The 20255-nt window shown below is 42.6% G+C and overlaps 2 protein-coding genes across 3 annotated transcripts; both read left to right on the forward strand.

Annotated features, from left to right (window-relative positions):
* The first annotated feature begins 590 nt into the window (after window positions 1-590).
* Window positions 591-11891, forward strand: LOC119322801 (isoleucine--tRNA ligase, chloroplastic/mitochondrial-like). Of its 2 annotated transcripts, none has more exons than XM_037596321.1 (22): window positions 591-807; window positions 881-1049; window positions 2101-2255; window positions 2331-2432; window positions 3053-3122; window positions 3276-3388; window positions 3609-3677; window positions 4153-4260; window positions 4902-5046; window positions 5643-5874; window positions 5948-6234; window positions 6342-6478; window positions 6872-7019; window positions 7664-7795; window positions 8197-8325; window positions 8725-8852; window positions 8922-9086; window positions 9502-9627; window positions 10016-10089; window positions 10186-10435; window positions 11090-11269; window positions 11360-11891. In XM_037596321.1, exons 1-22 carry the CDS (start codon window positions 784-786, stop codon window positions 11606-11608), a joined length of 3192 nt encoding a protein of 1063 aa, XP_037452218.1. In that variant the 5' UTR covers window positions 591-783; the 3' UTR covers window positions 11609-11891. The 2 variants fall into 2 exon arrangements, with proteins under 2 accessions (XP_037452218.1, XP_037452219.1); XM_037596322.1 differs by lacking the exon at window positions 591-807 and adding an exon at window positions 1445-1528 and having other exon boundaries at window positions 898-1049; window positions 2048-2255.
* Window positions 11892-13642: 1751 nt separating this feature from the next.
* LOC119322966 (probable histone acetyltransferase HAC-like 1) lies at window positions 13643-18742 on the forward strand. Its single transcript, XM_037596518.1, has 10 exons — window positions 13643-13862; window positions 14640-14961; window positions 15055-15330; window positions 16184-16312; window positions 16394-16594; window positions 16755-16894; window positions 16983-17295; window positions 17436-17575; window positions 18188-18266; window positions 18340-18742. The coding sequence occupies exons 1-10, from the start codon at window positions 13828-13830 to the stop codon at window positions 18541-18543; spliced, it is 1839 nt and encodes a 612-aa protein (XP_037452415.1). The 5' UTR covers window positions 13643-13827; the 3' UTR covers window positions 18544-18742.
* Window positions 18743-20255: the final 1513 nt, after the last annotated feature.

The raw sequence follows: 20255 nt of genomic DNA on the forward strand, positions 1-20255 counted from the left end.
TAGTTCATCATTAGTGACACTTCGTGCCTCACCATGTTCCCAACAAAGTAAAGTAAAGAGTTACGAGTCCAGCGCCCCGCCATGAACATGCATGGAGATTGGCCATAGCAAACGTGAAGCAGAATCTCTTTTAAACCATGAGTGAATGAGAGGTCCCGGTTTTGAAATTTCGAAACCTTTTTAATTTCTGTTTCGGGGATGGTGGTTTCGATATTACTCGCAAACGAGCTGAGATTTGTTTGGGGGTCACAAAGTTCTGTTTTAACCGACTTGAGTTGTGCATGAGCCAGCCTATGCTGCTTCTTGTTTGTACTGTATGTATTTCTTTGAGAGGTTCTTCTCGCTCTTCTCCAGACTGCTGCCTTCTCAAAAAACAAAACTATTTTTTAGTGAAAAAAAACTATTCGCAGCCCGTCCATTTACTGGGCCAAGTGGACCTTTACAGCGTGGCCTAGCCCAGTAGCTCCCTCCTCACAAAGTGGCCCAACAACCATGATGACGCCCTCTCCTCACGAACGAATGGCCCAACCAAGAGGGTCCCACACTGCAGCCTCACCGGCCTCCGCGAACGAGCCAACCCCCTCCACGCCGCTCTTCTCCGGTTCAGGCTCTCCCCTCCTCCCCTCTCCCCTCGCTCGCCAATCCCCTTATCCCCCGATGCCGCCATTGCCGCGCCCATAGCAGAACCCACCTCGCCGTCGACCGGCCGGGCGGGGGCCTCTCCCCTGCGGAACCAGTTCGAGCTCGCCCGCTCGCTCGCTCGTCTCGCGGCGCCGGCGTCGGATGGACGCCGCCTCCTGCTGTCGCGTAAGCGCGCACCCTTCCCTTGTACCGCCGAACCTCCTAGAGGCACTCCTCACGAGCCCCCGCTCTTCCGCAGGTCTTCTCGACGCAGAGATGCCGCTTCCCGCTGCGCAGGCTGGGGGCGGCCCCGGTGGCGGCGCGGCGGCCGTTCAGCAGCGAGCTGAGCAAGCTCTTCGCCCCGTCGTCGTCGGCCTCGAAGCGCCGGTCCCGGGGCCCCGTCATGGCCGCGAAGAAGGCCGCGGAGGGTGAGCCGTCTCTTGCTCGCGTCATTAGGGGGTTCAGGGTGGGGTTTTTTGGTTAGGGGAATCGGTGACCATCTGTTTGGTGTTGCAATGGGGCGTCGGTTTTTTGAGGTGGACTGCTCGCGAGTTGCATCCGGTGCTAAGGACTAGGGACGCAAGCAGTAGTAGGATTAGACGAGTGAATTTGAGTGCAGTTTCCCGAGCTTCGGATCGATTGCTGATCAGGGTTCTGAGTGAAATTTGCCCGTGGTCGTAGTTGGAACTGACGGGGTGTTCACTTGATGGATGCGTGTAATTTGAGCTTAATCTGGTTGGTTTAGCTTGATAGATGACAAATGTCCCATGCTGGGTCATTTCATTGTAATTAGGTCATTATGTATGTGATTTTTTTATTTAAGGTGTCTACGCCTTCATCACAATTTGTCGCCATGTTCTCTTTTTGGTCTGTGTGAAACTTCCATCAGTATAAGCTTTCTGCATCCAGTGTCTTGGTATCAAAGCAATCTTGGTTTTCATTTTCTGAATAACTAGAAGAACAGGTGAGCTTATTTTAGATGTTGGATGGTGGAAACAGTGCTCAGACGGTGGTGATTGTGCTTGTGATGATGCCAACCGATTGAGATTATATGCTATATATATGGGGATTTGATGATTTAATGAATAATTTTGCTATTTTCTTAGAAGTTCGGAGTTAAAAGTTAGAAAAACTCTCCATATTTAATATACCTGAGTGCAGTCATGGGGATAAAAGTTCCTTCCATTGAGAGTCTCAATAAGACATTATTACTAGCAGGTGTTTTAACTGAGCTACTGATCCTTAATGGTATATAGGTAGTCTTTTTTGTTGTTGCGGGAAACAGTATAGATAGTCCGATTTGGCATGTTCAAAATGAAAATCTCTTAATGATATAAGTGTTTTGATCTGGACCATTTGAAATTGAAATGAGCATTTAATTGATGTTTGACAGGTTGAGTCTCGTTTTAGTCATTGGTCCTCCTTGGGGTGTTAGAACACAGAGGTACCTGGAACTGATAGCTTGTCGGTTTTTCCTAGGTGTGAAACAAGAAGATGGGAAATACAAGCACACGGTGGATCTCCCAAAGACGAGTTTTGGCTTGAGAGCAAACTCTGTTATGCGCGAACCAGAGCTCCAGAAGTTGTGGGAGGAGAACCAGGTGCTGAAGAGGGTGTCCGAAAGGAATACTGGGGTGAGTTTACTTTTTCAAGTAGAGCTACAAATGAAAACGAAACCATTCATCTGACCTAGTTGGTTGTTTGATTAGGCTACATTTACTCTTCATGATGGCCCACCTTATGCTAATGGAGATCTTCACATGGGTCATGCGCTGAATAAAGTTCTCAAAGATATTATAAATCGCTACAAGGTATCGGCTATCCGTAAATTTCATCTAGCTGTACGCACATGCTTATTTGCAAACCATTGACATATTTCTTTTTGGGGAAACAATTGGTACGGATTCATATTTTGATGCATGTTCCATTATTTTCAAATGGTAAAGTCTGCATATTCAGCTTGCTGTTGACAGTTCAACAAAGATTGAACCTATGTAAATGCCATTGCTCATGCTAGAATGCTAGATAAACCAGCTCAGGTTCTACAAGACTAAGAGTAGTTGATTGTGTATGAGATATAAGATTCCAGATGAGAATTTTTTCTTGTATAAATCTTATAATATGTTGGCTCTGGGTCACCTAAGTTCTTTTTTTAGATGGACACCTAATTGTAGTTGATTGTGTACGATATGATGATTTTATAAAATTTTATTATGTTGTCCTGGCAACTCACTTCTGTTGAAATGTTTTGAACTCATTTTGTTCAATAATCAATGCTGTGCATATTGATTTGGCGACCCTTTCTATTTACTGATGGTGGTGTTATGATTTAAATCCTTATCAGTACACAAATATGAATTAGAACATGAACCAAATGAAACCATAATTTGCCATTTATTCAGTGTTCTGATCCTCTCTTCTTTTTGCACAGCTGCTTCAGAATTACAAGGTTTCCTTTATTCCTGGGTGGGACTGCCATGGCCTTCCGATAGAATTAAAAGGTAAGTTAAACTCTATATGACCTTTGAAAATGTTGTCATATTCAAAAGTGTCTCTAATTGTGGTTATTTTGTTGTTGGGGCGGGTTCACCTAGAACATGCCTGCTTTGCATGTGTTAGATTATAACCAAGTAACAGTTGATCATTTACTGCAGTTCTGAAGTCAATGGACAAAGCAACATTGAATGCTCTAACACCTATAAAATTAAGGCAAAAAGCTGCAAAATTTGCTAAAGCGACCGTTAATGCACAAATGAATTCTTTCAAGGTAATATTTTCTTCATTTTAAATTCTAGTGGCAATTTGGTCTGGTTAGCGAGTCAGATGCCCTTATTTAAGTTTTGTGGTATTTCATGGTGTGTTTACAGTTTTCTAAGGCAAGGCAGAGTCATTTAATGCCTGGCACATGTTCTTCTTGCTTACCGAAAGCCTTCAAAACGTTTTAGCTTTAGTTCCTTGTATATTAACAAATAACACTGTGCTTGCAGCGGATCGGTATATGGGCAGATTGGGACAACCCTTACCTAACTCTTTCGCCAGAATATGAAGCTGCTCAGGTTTTCACTTTGTTACTCCTACTATTTATGTAAAAAATCATGGAAATGCATATATATGTATCTATTCTATTCACTCGAGTGAGAGCTTGGAGCATTGTTTTTAAGGCGGTAAGGCGACCTAAGGCGAGCACCAACCGCCCTGATGCTTAAGCGCCTAAAGCAGGCATAATTGTAAGGTGCTGCCAGTGTGCCTTGCCGCCTAGGCGTCCAAGGCGGGATGCCTCATAAACAATGGCTTGGAGATTGGATGACTTGATTGGGTTGTCAGCATCTCTATCTTTCTTGCTGTTAGAGCAGCTATTTTTTCTGTTCTTTTGACCTGTTTACCATGCCAGTATAAAGACAATATGCTGGGTATAATTCTAGTTTATGTTATGATAATTAATATCGACAGTTTTTTTCATCCTTATCAGGAGCCCTTACTGATAATTAAATTTTACCGTGGCAGTAACAACCTTTTGTTTTGATATGCTAGTTGGAAGTGTTTGGTCAAATGGTTATGAGAGGATATATCTATAGAGGACGAAAGCCTGTCCATTGGAGTCCGTCCTCACGTACTGCTTTAGCAGAAGCTGAGTTAGAGGTATGCTTAATCTTTCTACTCGATTGCATTAATTTATTGTCAAACACTTTGTTGCACAGTAATCTTTAAGTGAGTGTTAAATGCAAATGAATAATCGATAGTGTTGATTGAGTGATTGTTGAGTATGCAAATAAACAATTGATAATTCTGAATTATTTCAATGTGGACTTAAATGCTGAATCATGCTTTAATTTGTGTTCTCTTTGTGAAGTTGCTTGGCATAGTTTACTAGTTGTCTATCTAGTTTTTGAGCGAAAGTTACCCTGTGTATTCCAACCCGTGTAATATGCCGCATGCCAACCTGTGTAACTTTTGTTTGTAAGTCCTTTCATGTTGAGATTAATGCCTATGTTTAACAACCAACTTAGTGTGTTTTTTCAAAACTTGTTAAAGTACATAAAGTAGTCTTCCACTAAACCTATGTGTGATAGTATCACATGCGTTACTGCCAATGGCTTTGCAACTTAAATTTATATGGTCACTCTGGTAGACCTATTTGTGGTAATCTGAGCATCTTAGAATTCTTTATTTGTATTTTTGAGCTGTGTTGGAACTTTTGGGCATACAGGTGCTTATATTTTCTTCTGTTGTTGATTTATCTGTTGATTGTTCCTTACATATGCTCCTTTTACCTTTTCCAGTATTCAGAAGATCATGTTTCCAAAAGCATATATGCGGCATTCAAGATTACCAGCCCATCTAACTCTGGGTTGCTAGATGAATTTCTCCCTAATGTTTGCTTAGCCATATGGACCACTACTCCATGGACAATTCCTGCTAATGCTGGTGAGGTGATGCCTTGTTTGCTTTTAATTCAATGGAAACGTCCAGCAAGTCACTCTGAACTGGGGTGTCATGACAGCCACCTTAAAACAGTTTCAAAATTTTCAACTGGTGGGAGATGGATGACAGTAAAAGTAAAGTATTTGTCTGATTTCATGCTGTATGTCTATAAGTCTATAACCAAATCAACTCATGGAAAATAAATATTAAATTTCCAGGTGGAGTTCTTTTTATAGCAATATGCTACTTTAGTTCCTAAAGTAGTATGAAATGCCAATATCATAGAATCAGCTAGCAGTATTGAAGATGCTGTAACTAATAATCAAGATAAATGAATATTAAGGCTATTAAATAACATAGCTTGAACGCAAATCATGACACATACAATGGTAATGTATTGCAAATTTGAAGTTTTTTTTTATTCCGCCACCTGACAATGACATTGTTTTAATTTCATTGGTACTATGGAATCAGAATATAGCATTGTTTCCTCTCTTACACTTGCATGGTTGTTGCACATACCGTGTACGAGTTTGCTTCAAACATTCCTTACTTTTTGGAATTGTACTAACTTGTGTAAAAACCTTTTCTTGTGTCAGCTGTTGCTGTGAACCCTGAGCTTAGTTATGCAGTAGTTGAGCTCCAGTCTGTACTGGAAAGTGAGTCAACATCTGGAGGAAAGCAACGAAAACTTGGGAATATTTTGAGCTCTGGGATTGAGAAACCATTTTTCATCGTGGCTTCTGATCTTGTCTCAGTTCTAGAGTCCAAATGGGGTGTGAAGCTTGTAATCCGGAAATCATTTCCTGGTTCAGTCTTGGAGCACTGCAGGTATGTGTTTTGCTCTTCTAACTTCATTATGGTTGTGCTTGATTTTTTTTAATGCTATGCTTGGTGCCTTCAGATACCTCCATCCTGTTAATGGCAATGAATGTTCTGTTGTTATTGGAGGAGATTATATAACAACTGAATCTGGAACTGGCCTTGTTCACACTGCCCCTGGCCATGGCCAGGAAGACTACCTGACAGGTTTGAAATATGGTCTTCCTATTGTTTCTCCTGTGGATGATGAAGGGAATTTCACTGCCGAAGCTGGACAATTTAGTGGCTTATCTGTCCTGGGAGCTGGTAATGCTGCAGTTGTGAAGTATCTGGACGAACACGCTTCACTCATCTTAGAAGAGCCTTACAGTGAGTAACTTCACAATATGTATTCAAAGTTTTTGGTATAAAAGCCATGTGAATATCGAGGATTTTATTTAGAAGTTTGTCTGCCCATTGTGTTTTTTGGTTGTCAGAACACAAGTACCCCTATGACTGGAGATCGAAAGAACCAACCATATTCCGAGCAACTGAGCAGTGGTTTGCCTCTGTGGATGGTTTTCGGGATGCTGCACTGGATGCAATCAAGAGAGTAACCTGGGTTCCTTCTCAGGTATTTAGCTGCTTTATTTCTTGAACTTAAAATTCGAATCAGCAACTGTGTTTATGTTCCTTTGGTTTATTGTCTCACTGAACCTCTTTGAACTGTTAACTGCTTAGTACTGAAAACTTCACGCTTGGCAACAGTACTTGGGATGTTTGCTCAGTGCATATTTCTTATCTTAACTAGTGTACTTGTAGAAGAGCTTTAAGTTCCGTCCATATTTCTTACTTGTCTTGATTTTTTTCCTTGGGCAACTGAATTCTTTGTTCCATATATCAGTTTCATGCAATATTGTTGCGTTGCCTTCCAATATTGTTGCGTTACCTAATCATACTCTTGAATTCCTATTGGTGTTGTCTGAAAAGTTAACCTTGTTTCTTGCCTGTGTTTCAACATTCTCAGGGTGAAAACAGGATTGTTAACATGATCTCAGGCCGTTCTGACTGGTGTATTTCCCGGCAGAGAACATGGGGAGTTCCCATTCCTGTTTTTTATCATGTAGACACACAAGAACCTCTTATAACTGAAGAAACGATTGAACATATCAAGGGTATGCCGATGATTATGATTTCTTGCACTTCTTTGTTAGGTTCCCTCTGCATTTGCAACACCATCATTCTTAGGCAATTGCTAACTTAAATGTCTTGTTTCAAGGTGCCCCTCAAGGTTTTTTAGATAATGCTCCTATATCTTAACTTTCTGGCGCAACATATGGACTGAATTGTCAATTATGTGCCATATCTCACAGTATTTTCATCTAAGACTGCATTTGACATTGTGGCGGTGAATTATGACAATCTAGCTTATCCAACCAGCTTTTGCCTATTTTGGTGCTTGTTTAACCAACTTATCTCTAGTTCCGTGACTATTTTCCGACAGCAGATTATAGATTGAGCACATTGTATAATAAATAAGCACAGCTAAGCACATTCAGCAACCCTAAACTGAGCCTAAATACGTCTGCTGTATCTGTACCAAGTCCAGTTTAGAAATTTACAAAGACATCTCTAAGATACATTATGTGATCCTTTATGACATGAAGCTTTGATCCATTTGTACTTGTATTTTCTGAATCATTATAAGCGACCTTATGCTTGCCATGCTTTCTTTCCTTCTTACAGAAAAAAAATGTCTTTACTTCTGATTGGATTTAGAATCACATGAATGCCCACCAATATTTTTTTGGTTATGCAGCTATAGTGTCAGAGAAAGGCAGTGATGCCTGGTGGTATATGAAAACCGAGGAACTTCTTCCAGATAAATATCGCGACAAAGCATCTGAGTATCGTAAGGGCACTGATACAATGGATGTTTGGTTCGACTCTGGTAGGATCCTGTCTTCATTATTCTGCCAATAATATATATTTTAGAAAGTTCAGTTGGTGATGATTGTTATCAGTTGTGACAATGCATAAATCAATTTTCACCATAGATCACTGTGTGTGTACGGGTGCCCGCACACTGTGAATCTTGACAGCTGCCATCATTTGCAGAGCCTTCAAACTGAACCAAGCCACCCTAGTCATGTGTTATAATCTTGCATTGATGTCATTATTGGGCTTGTTATTGTGTATCCAATCCTCCGACTTATTTGGTTTTCGATGCCACCTTTTGTCCTGACATTACATCAGTCCTTACCTCTCAAAGCACTCATATTTAATAATATATCTCGAGATTGAGCATTGTTAAGAACACTAATTATTTATCCACATCTTCTCTTGATTCAGGCTCGTCATGGGCTGCTGTTTCAGCAAAACGGGATGGCCTTAATTTCCCTGCAGATGTATACCTTGAAGGTTCAGACCAACATCGTGGATGGTTTCAGAGTTCGTTGTTAACCAGCATCGCTACTACAGGTAATTATGGGTAATATTTGTTGCAGTTCGTTCGGGTTTAATATCACCAGAAACACTTCTTGTTGCTACCTTACTTTCTTAGGAATAGATATTTCTTATATAAGATATAATTTACTGTGTCACACTAAGAGTCTACACCATGATTCATCAACAGTTCATTCTACAAGATATCTTTAAAGACATTTTCGTTATATTTTCTGTAAACTATTATCATATTTATGTCAAAAATGAAAAATGATCCATATGCAATGATGCAATTATGTTTTATTTGTTTATTTTTTCATGAGAACTCTGAAATCTGAACACTCATCGCTCTTTTCTCTCAATATTTTTGGCATCTGAAATCTGGGGACTGACATAAGGTTCTTCATTCTCCAATTTTTCCCATTAAACAAACAGGAAAGGCTCCATATTCCAGTGTTATTACCCACGGTTTTGTGTTGGACAAAGACGGTTTAAAAATGAGCAAATCTGTTGGTAATGTCGTGGATCCTGAGAAAGTGATTCTTGGTGGGAAAGATTCTAAGGTATGTTCCTACAGTAACTTGTGTTACTTTCTAGTTTTGAGGAGTGAAATATCTCTTGACCTTGTGCAGAAAGAGCCTCCTTATGGAGCAGATGTTCTCCGTCTATGGGTTTCTAGTGTTGATTACACTGGAGATGTGTTGATTGGTTCGGAAATCTTGCGCCAGATGTCTGACATGTATAGAAAACTACGAGGCACAATGCGTTTTCTGTTAGCAAATCTCCATGATTGGAACGTAAGTTCAGGTGGCCAAGTATATATTCTCATTTCATTTTTTGATAATACCGATGCCCTAGCGAACAACAAGTATTCTTACGCATTTAATTGTACTTTTTTGATAATTTGAACCCATACTCATTTTAGTGGACTTCTTCAGACTATATGCTTTTTCCTTCTTTTCTCAGGCCAAAGCTTTGAACTAATTTTGGTTAGCTGAATATAATGCTTGGAGTTGGGAACTGTTTCATTAGATGTAGAAAATAGGAAGGAGGGCATGATATTCGTTATATATACTCCCCTAGCTAATACTACTTACTGTTAATATTTTTTAATTATTTCCCTAGTTTCCCTGTCTTATTTATTTTTACAGCGTTCCTTTCAGTGCATGCTTCTTTTCTAATCTTATCTTTTTTTTATGTTCCTCTCTATAGCCAGAGAATTCTGTGCCCTACAGTGATCTGCCGAAAATTGACCAGTATGCACTTTTCCAACTGGAAAATGTTGTGGCTTCCATGAAGGATAGTTATGATAATTACCAATTCTATAAAATATATCAGGTGTGTAACATTTTTGCGTAGTCACACTAATTCAGACTTTCCTGTTCCTCCTTTCTTTACACTGTGCGTGTGTTCACGTGTTTCTATGCACATGCATGCGTAAACTATGTTTATCTGTTTTGGTATATTCAGGTCATATTTTTGATAAACACAAAGTGTGGCTAGTGAATATATGGTTTGCCGATTAGGAGTTGGTTGGATTTGGATGATCAAAGTTCCTGGAAGTGGAATGATCTTGTTCAGTTACTCCTTTGTTTTCATTCTGCATTCTGGAAGTTGTTTAATTTTCTTATCAGAATTTCAGATCACATGTGGTGCACAATTGTTATAGTATGTGATGCCATATGCTCAGGATGCCATTGTTGACATATGTTTCTCTCTATTTCAGACCGTTCAGAGATTCGCCATCGTTGGTTTGTCCAATTTCTATTTTGATGTTGCAAAAGACCGACTTTATGTTGGGTATGACATTCATCCAATGTTCATTTCCATCTGCATCTAGTTAGAATTGAATCTAGCTAGTGTTGTTTGTTAATGCAACTTATGTGATCTTATCAGTGGCCGAGTTAGCTACACAAGGAAAAGCTGCCAGACAGTCCTTGCTGCACATCTACTCTACCTTGTTAGGGCCATTGCTCCGATTATGCCACACTTAGCAGAGGATATCTGGCAGAACTTGCCCTTTGAACACACCTTGGAAGATGGATCTGTTGCCAAGTTTGCTTTCGATCTAAAATGGCCAGATAAGAATGAAGAATGGTGCTCAGTTCAAAAGGATGATATTGATTTTCTGAGTGTTATCCTGGAGGTACACAACACTTCTGCATCACTTTAGAGGCATCCATTCATATACTAATAGTTGTGTTTCTTTGCCATGGTATATGGGTTGTAGGTAGGGATGCAAGTGGCGCCCTCCCTGACCTGCAAAACTATGCAATTAGCATTACTATGGCCCCAAAATTAACACTAATTTGTACTGGGGTGTGTGATATGTGGCGCACTGCCTGCATCCCTAGTTGTAGGTTATAACTCAACCGATATATTCCTAGAGGCCAGCCATCTTTTCTTCAATAAATGTTTTATGAAACCCATGCCTCCAACTTGTAACATTCCAGTTCGACACATCCAAGTTCCATCTTATTGATCAGACACAGATGGAACCACTTCTGATGTGTAATACGCGCATTTCTGTTAAATTAGTTAATTAATTGCTACTACCTCTTGAACTGCCAAAACGTCTTACATTAGTGAACAGAGGGTGTAACTAATGTAAGATGTTTTGGCAGTTCAAAGTTCAAACGTTAGTGAACAGAGGGTGTAGATACTAGAATATTTGCAGCTCTTTTATTATTATTATTATTATTATATGGTCATTATTTTAATATATATTTTGTTGCCACACATGAGTTCATATCTTCAGCACTGATTTCTTACAGAGATTTTGCATTTGCTTGTTAACCAGTTGAGATCAGAGGTGAACAAGATTTTGGAGAATGCTAGAACAGGAAAGCTGATCGGCGCTAGTTTGGACGCAAAGGTTTATCTCCATGCTGAAAATCCCGATACGGTATCCAAACTGAAGGAGCTGGCTTCTGCGACCAATGATGCAGATACCCTTCATCGCCTATTTATCACATCTCAGGTAGAACATTTGTCTTTTCTCAAAACCAGAGGCCCTCTTTCTGCATGCAATTTTGTTTTGACGCCTCTTCTCTTTTCTGTCTTTCTGCAGGTGGAGATTCTCCCATCCCTGAGTGAAGAAACCACATTAGGTGTGTCCTATGCTGGAAAGTTCAGCGATCCACGCACGGGAGAGATCTGGATCGGTGTGACTCGTGCGGATGGCGTGAAATGCGAGCGCTGCTGGGTTTACACCAAGGACGTTGGATCGTTCGTTGACCATCCTACGCTATGCTCGCGGTGCCACGGCGTCATTGATCTGCAACCGCAAGCATCTCCTGCCGCTGCCGCTGTTGCTTGAAGAGTGGCGACCTGGATCTAACCTCCAATTCTTTGTGAAGATTGTAGGTGGAATTCATCGACTTTTTGTTCCCCGAAGAAAGCTTTGACCGTTATACTGAACAAAATTGAAGAGAAGATTTTTAGGTGCTTCTGAAACCGGTTTTGAACCCCATTTTCTTTGTATGTAGTACAACTATAAACAAGCTTTACCAATTTTTAGTAATTGGAGTTTTTGACCTTCCTGTACCTGTATTACAGCACTCTTCCCACTATACAGTAGATGAAACAATTTTGCGCCTAAACTTGATGGATGTTGCTGATAAATAACAAGGCCACTGAAAATCCAGAGAACAATACACTGTTACAACAGCTTCCAGAAACAGCACATATGAGGTGAATTACAGATTCCATTATCATTCACAAAAGGTGCGAGGTCATCTAAGAGACGCTGTGGTGTGGAACCCTCCGGCAGCTTCAGTGAGAGTACAACGAGGTGACGTCGCAAGACTGCCCAGGGTACCCACTTGCACATTTTTTTTGAAAGATAGAAAGAGAACTGCTACTATTCATTAAGAGGAAGCGGTAAAGAAACCGATGCTCGGTTAATTGAGGAAAACCGAGCTAAAACATTTACAAAGAACACACCACACCTAGCAAAGCTAGGTCTCGAGCACAACAGGACATACAGGAACTCCTAAAGGCCGACACATCACCATCACCGGAGAGATGACAGGTCCGACGAAAGAGGAGTGAACATGTGCCTCTCCGATCACGAGAGGGCGCCCAACCTGACTCGCCTGGTGCTGCAAGCATGTCGTGTGTGCTCCAAGTGGCCACCTCCATCGCCCCCGACAGACATGCCGCTGAGGGGGTGCTCCTGCTGCACTCCGTCGGGGAGAGAGGGAGAAGGGGCTGACGTTTTTTTCTGTGTGCAAGGGGCTGACGTTAGAGCGTATACGGCTGGACCTAGCTAATCCACCCCCTTAAATGTACGTGAATGCGTCCGAAGACAATGACCAGTCACCTCTCATATGTCTGCATTCATAACCGATCTCTCGTTAACAAATCCTCAAATTCATACAATGTCATTCAATGTAAATTAAACTCCATGTATTACATCTTAATTGTACAAGTAGCATACGGCTACTTCATCATACATGTCATCGGACTTGCCAAAAATTGACAATGTTCTACAACTTGGCGACTGTAAAATCTCATGGAAGAAGGGCCGTGGCTAGAGCTCTGGAGAAAGTTCACCCACGATTGCCCTTGTCCTTGTCGTCTTTGTCATGGAAGTAGCGGTCGAAGACTCAACATAGCCGGAGCTGTTCGATCCGCCAATGGCTTCCTCCTTTGTGGTGAGCAGTCCGGACCGCTCAACTATGCTTCCTTGTGAGGGCACGTGTCGTCCTCCTTTGCTGCTTCTCGAGGATGCAGACACGGAGGGCCTCCTCGTCCAGGCCGGCATGCGACTCCGCCTCCGCTATCTCGACCTTGAGGGCTCCCGCGCCTTGTTCCTCGCATGGCGGGCACGCCACGCCTCCTAGCCAGTTTGGGGCGTAAACCATGTCAGCGTTGGCCTCCAACTCGGGGAACACCGCGGGGACAAGGCATCACCAAAGGGGTTGCGCCGTCAGCCGGTGGTCACCACGTCTGACGCCATTTACGCGGACGCAATGAATTCCCGCCGAATCGACTCAGAACGCGGTTGGCCGCACTCCTCCCGGGAGCGGCAAAGAGCCATGCGAACGGACATCTTCTCCTCATCCCCGCATGGCACGAGGTCTGGTCGACGAATTAGGATATCTCAGAGTCAGAGTTAGTATTCGCTGCCCGCCATGTCGGAGAAGGCCGAAGATTGCTGGACAGGATATTGGGGTGCATGCGGAGTGAAGTGACTTTTCCTCCAGAATGCGGATGTATGCAGATTTTTTTAAGGGAGTATTTTATAGATTAATATGTATGTATGTGCGGTTCAGATGGCCAGCGTGGGCCGCATCCAACTTTGGCGGCGGAAGGCGGGTAGTAGGGCGGCTGGGTCGCGATTTCGCGTTCGAGGAGTCCGGCTCGTATATACAGTATCATCAATCAAACCGGAGCCAAGCTCGCATCAATTCCACCCCCACACAGATCATTAATCACACGGGGGTTGCAGCCTAAGCTTCTTCGCCCACGACCACCACTCGGTCTCGGATCCAGAGGAGGCGCGCGCGGGCGGCGGAGCGTGGGCCGGAGGCGATGGCGCACGTCCCCGCCTCCGTGGAGGATGCGCGGTGAGTCCGCCGCCCTAACCCCTCTAGGTAGGCCCAGTAGACGCTCCGTCCGTGCGCGCGCCTGCGGTGGTCTCTGACCTCAATTCCGCGGCAATGGCGGAGGAATTTCGGCCTGTCTCTCGTGTCAGGTTCCGCGGTTCGCGATTCAGTCGCAGCAGGTTTCTGGTGCGTTTGCTGGGGCTTTTGGCATCTTGGTGCCGCATGCCTGCCCCAGCCATGGATTGGAGTTTCTTGTGCTAGTGCGTTGAACGCGGGAGCGGAGGTGGGGAGAGGGAGGAGCACGGGCCGCACGGCGTTGCTCGTCTGCGCTGCCGATTCTTCGTGCCTAACGCTTTTGCCTTCTATATTTGTGTCCTGTGTGTGGTCGAGAGTTTTGTTTAAGGTGTGTGAAGTTTGCAAAAGTAATGCTATGAAAATAAGGCATTGGGGTCAGTTTTCTGAATCTGCACTTCATCCCCCATGTTGCGGTTTGGTGCCTGTGCGTAGGCTTCCTCGTCAACGATCTGACTCCGTTTGCCTGTCCATGGGGCTAGTGATTGGATTACTTGCATTGGTTTAAGCCGCACTGCTAATGTCAGTGCGGATGTTATCTGAATTTTGTATGAACTCCATGGCCACGACCCACGATAGCGATCAGCATGACCAAGGGTGATGCAGAAACAGAGATAGTTAGATGAGCCCGTCTGAGCATCTACGTTATCCTTGCATAGTCCATACTGCTTTAGTTTCTGGCAGTCGTAATGTTTTCTCAGGACACACAATCCTTCTTTTATGTAGGCTTATTATTGATTCACTACGTGAAGATCCCCTATATGGTCAACAACTGCAGCCGGTGTCTGATAGTATAAATGAAAATGCATGCCAGCTCTGCAAACAGGAAAAACTCACCTTTGAACCCCCACCAATGTATTGCTTACCTTGTGGTGCTCGGATAAGGCGAAATGGACCGTACTATGCTTATGATACTCGTGATACCCGCCACTCTGTCTGTATTCCATGTTACAATAAGTCCCCTGGTCACACCATTGAGGTTGAAGGACAGATGTTTCCGAAGGCCCGATTTCAGAAAAAAAGAAATGATGAGGAAACTGAAGAATGTGTAAGTTCCGTATTTCTATTCTGATGGTTGCATAACTGTAGTTTTGATTATATTTGGTTTTTACTAAATCTCTCTGAATGATGCATTCCACAGTGGGTTAATTGTGAAAGATGTAATTGCTGGCAGCATCAGATATGTGCTCTGTTTAATGGCATAAACTATGATGTAAAAGAAGCATATACTTGCCTCTATTGCTATATTGAGGAAGTGAAGCATGGGCTGCACGTGCCTTCACCACAGAGTGCTGTTCTTGGGGCAAGTGATCTGCCAAGAACTGCTCTTAGCGATCATATTGAAGAGCGGCTTTTTAAACGGCTTAAGCTGGAGAGACAGGCTCGTGCAGTTCAGACAGGACGTAGTTTTGACGAGGTTAGTGAAACTAAGTGTTGGTGGAAGTGCACGTGTACTTCATTTGTTTATGTTTCTCAGCAATGCATGGCTCCTTAATGCACTCTGGTAGCATATTACCTTCTGTGACAAAAAATATGCTATCTGATAGTGTTTTTTAAGTGCCTACACACTGTGCAAATCCTTTTAAAAAATACCATGCAAATAATTGCAGCCTACTGTAATGATTGTCCTGTCCATGTTTTCGCTTACCGGATTTGAAAGGAGAAAAAACAGACCAAATGTGGGGCCTGTTTAATTTTTCTTTCAGACCCCATAGCAACTTTTTCCATCAACCAGGATGACCTAGCAGTTTATCTAGCTGTATACTCCCACCTGGTATGTAATGAGGTATACCATTTTGGAGAATTAACTAATAGTATGAATTACCCATTTATTGTTCGGAAGGGGTGCTTCAACTATATATTAAAGGCTTATAAGAAAAAAAAACAGATTGTATTGTATTTATAGTTTCATCTGATTATTTACGACCCAATAAAAAAACATAATAACAGCAAATGGACTACAAAAAAGATGGATGGCTTGAAAAATCAACCTATGAACGATCTTTTTGGCAGCTCAGAGACCTGAAGTCTGAAGGGTATATGAGCTTTGCTTACTTGTGTACTTGAAGTATGTTATATATCTTGATGCTTTATGCGCTTCTTTTTCTATGATGTCTTGTTGAGTTCTGATTATGTATTATTTGAGACAGGGACTTCCTGTAACTTGAATCACATCAGACACCATATATTTTGGCATCATTGTGAACTAGTATTTTGATAGAAATGTTTCCTCCGTCACTTTTAAAGTCTAATTGTTCCATATTTGTTAGGTTGCTGGAGCAGATGGTCTTGTGGTCAGAGTTGTTTCATCAGTGGATAAGAAGGTTGGAGTTAAACCACGTTTTTTGGAAACTTTTCAAGAAGATAATTACCCGACGGAATTCCCTTACAAGTCCAAGGTAGGAACTTATGCCTAATGTATAAATTATGCTGACAGCAGAGAGTGATATCCATGATTCTATTCCTATGATTGTTGGCAGGCTGTTCTTTTGTTCCAGAAAATAGATGGTGTAGAAGTCTGCTTATTTGGAATGTATGTTCAAGAATTTGGTGCTGAATGCGCTTTCCCGAACCAACGTCGTGTTTACTTGTCATACCTGGATTCTGTGAAATACTTAAGACCTGGGATTAAAGCAGCCACTGGAGAGGCCTTGTGTACATTCGTCTACCATGAAATTCTGGTAACTTGCTGCATATGCTGGATTTTGATCACAGTTGTGAATATATTTTCTGTTGCTAGGCTAGTCAGAAAAAATTCCTGTATGAAATTACTAGACGTGATGTCTTCCTCTCTGAGCTAGCATTTTCCTGTAATCTTACACCAGTTCTCGATGTGTACAGATAGGATATCTTGAATACTGCAAGCAGCGTGGATTCACAAGCTGTTATATATGGGCTCGCCCACCTCTGGAAGGTGATAACATTTTTTATTGCAATCCTAAGATTCAGACGACTCGAACATCTGACAAACTCCGGGAGTGATAAGGCCTTGGTTGACCGTTGACACACGTGTTACTCTGCTTACATTTAGCTCCTGGTTGCATGATTTCCAATGTCTTACACACTCAGGTGCTTAGCCATGATTCGAAAAGCTACTAAGGAGGAGATTGTTGCTGAGCTTACAAATTTGTATGACCATTTCTTCATTACTATGGGAGAGTGCAAGGCTAAAGTTACTGCTTCTCGTTTGCCTTACTTCGATGGAGATTACTGGCCAGGAGCTGCCGAAGGTATGGTCAATCAACTGCATCAAGAAGAAGATGACCAAAAGCTTCAGAAGAAGGGTAATGCAAAGAAAATTATTAGAAAAAGAGCTCTTGAAGCTGCTGGCCACACTGATCTAAGTGGGAACGCTTCCGAGGATGATATGCTGATGCAAAAGGTAAGTTTATTCTGTGATTCTCTTGCACCTCTTGTAATACTGTATATCTCTCGGAACCCCCTCATTTTTGTGAAAATGTACTTGTTGTTTGTTTCAGTTCGATGACATCTTTACCATGAATTCGATTTTGATGTATGCAGCTTGGGGAAACCATTTATCCAATGAAGGAGGATTTCATTATGGTCCATTTGCAGTATTCTTGTAGCCACTGTCGTAGCTTTATGTCGTCTGGAAAACGTTGGGCTTGTCATCAATGCAGAAGTTTTTACATCTGTGACAAGTAAGTCAATTTCTTGAACCATATGACGCCTGTGCTACAGTGCCCACGTGTACTTGATCTATATGTGATTGAAGTCGAAAGCATCTGTATGTGCCAACAGGTTTTTGCATCATTGCTCTTTCTCAGGGCCAGGTGCCTTGAGAGAAACAGGTGCCTAGGCACTTGCATGACAAATTATATACTCCCTCCGTCCCGAATTAGTTGTCTTAGATTTGGGACGGAGGTAATAATTTTTTATAAAGCAGCAGTTTAAGTAGCTTTGTCTACCACACAAACTGTTGTATCCTTGAACTGGGGTGTCTCTTGGGGTCACCCCAGATGACCGCATAATCCTCCCCTGGAAAGGCAAGGGGGGACTGATGTCCACCCCAACCATGACATCAGGCCTAGCTGGGGGCTGGCGACACCTTAATAGCCCAGCTGTATTGGTGAGATTGTGATGAAACAAACTACACATGCTGGGAAATTCTGTACAATATAAGAAGTATTCTATCCTTGGGATGAGTTGTTTTTGTACTTTGTGGTTATACAGCTTGCCATGCCATTTTAGAAAAACCTTTAGCTCTTGTAAAGTTGTCTTTGTGAACATTTGTATCTTCCTGTTGCATGCAGGTGCTACAGTGCAGAACAAGAGCTTGAAGAGAGGGAGAGGCATCCGAGCAATAGTAGAGAAACTCATGAGCTCCATCCGGTAACTAACCAATCAAGACTCTTCTCTCTTTAGAAAAAGAAAAGAGGAGATCTAACTAATGTTTTTCATTTAGGTTGACATTGTGGGTGTGCCTGAAGACACAAAGGATGGAGACGGTATCATAGAAAGCAAGTTTTTTGACACCAGGCAGGCGTTTCTCAGTCTTTGTCAAGAGAACCATTACCAATTTGACACCCTTCGCCGTGCCAGGCATTCGTCGATGATGGTGTTGTACCACCTACATAATCCCACTGTCAAGTGTAATGGTGCTGTGTAGTTACTCCCGTCCATAGGGGTACATTTATTTACATATATATGTCAGGACCGGCCCTGACGTTCCACTTATGAAGCAGGCCGAGAAACGGTAGCGACTGTTTTACCGAATTCATCGATCTTTGCTCCGTGGAGAGAAAGCTGTGACTGTTATACCGAATCTCAACTGAACAAGAGGCGATTGAGGCGTGTATTGATGTTGCTGTATATGAGTTTGATGTTTCATGCCAACATGCATTACTTAGTGCTGCTACTTATGGCTTAGCTTTCTACAGTCATTTTCCACCTGGGCACTTTCAAGAAATGTGCAAAATGTTGCGAGTTCTAAATGCCTGTTTGTGGCCCTGAGTTTGGAATGCCACTTACCATTCAGCAGTACAAGCTGCTTACTGCTACTATGCTCGTTGACAGTCTGATTAAGACTAGGCCGAGAAATGGTAGTGACTGTTTTACTGAATTCATCGATCTTTGCTCCACGGAGAAAGCTGTGTGACTGGTGACTGTTATACCGAATCTCAACTGAACAAGATAGAAGAGGAGATTTAGGGGTATCTGGAACTTGTTTCTTTTTTTGGTGAAAGGATCTAGATCTATTATAAATGTTCATTAGAAGTACAAAAAATTCCAAACATAATTAAAACTATACCGAGGTCCTTGGACCACCGGACGACCACTATCGCCACTAGAACGAGGGGTTGAAGTGCCATTGTCACTGCTTCCCTATCGAAGTCAGTTGGCTTGACCTCGTCAATGACAGTTGGGAAGTCTTTTGTGCACGTGCCTCCAAGGACCAACAACCTAGAGCCGCTGTTGAAGCTACGTTGTGGCCGAAGAGGCCATGGCCCGCCCAGACTTTTAGCAAAATTACAAAACTATACTACATAGGATCAGCAGCCTAGACTTGGGGTCAGTTTCAATCTGGCCTGCCCAACTTTGTATTTATAGCTCCGCCACTGCCTAGAGTTGCAGTAGGCACAACTGAACTCTTGGATTAATACGAAGCGCCTGACATGCGAACACGGGCCAAGAAACCCTAACCTCGCCGCCCGAATGAGATGAAAGGAATCTATGTCGAGCTCCATTGAACCCGTTTTGTATGGATGAACTCGAGGATGATCAAAACCCGAAAGTCCAACTTAAAGGAGAGTGAGCGCCATCCACCTGGATGCTATCCATGATAAAATTATAACACAACCTAAACTACTAGCCGGAGCTAATGCAATAGGATTCCCCTCCCCATCACCAGCCGCTTTAGCGGCATGCAGAGGGAGGATAATCCATGGGTTGGTCGGTGAAGCCGAAAGAGATTAGATCTGTAGCCGTCGCTGTCACTTACATCTTTTGAACCCCATATTTTTTTCTCATATGCAACATACAATCTTTACCAGCAGTATTAAAGTTTTGACCTTCCTGGAATTGCATTGAAGAGCACAATATTGTGATTCAGTTTTTTTTTGCATGGTAATACGTGTCTCATTCATATCATAAAGAACAAAGTACAAGTCACGTAAAGACCGACATGACAAAACTGAAAAGATAACAGAACATCTCTGAGCTTGACACGAACGCCCGTCACCTGCCTCCGGCACCACCACAGCAGCCACCGAAGAAAAGAATGACGAATCACCTCCTGACCCGAGCTCGACGCGGCTCCATCGCTGATATGCAGCTTTACGGACCTCCAAGGTGGCTCGCCAAAAGTGAAACCCTTACCGT

This window comes from Triticum dicoccoides, chromosome 6B (assembly GCF_002162155.2).
Source record: "Triticum dicoccoides isolate Atlit2015 ecotype Zavitan chromosome 6B, WEW_v2.0, whole genome shotgun sequence".
NCBI lineage: Eukaryota > Viridiplantae > Streptophyta > Magnoliopsida > Poales > Poaceae > Triticum > Triticum dicoccoides.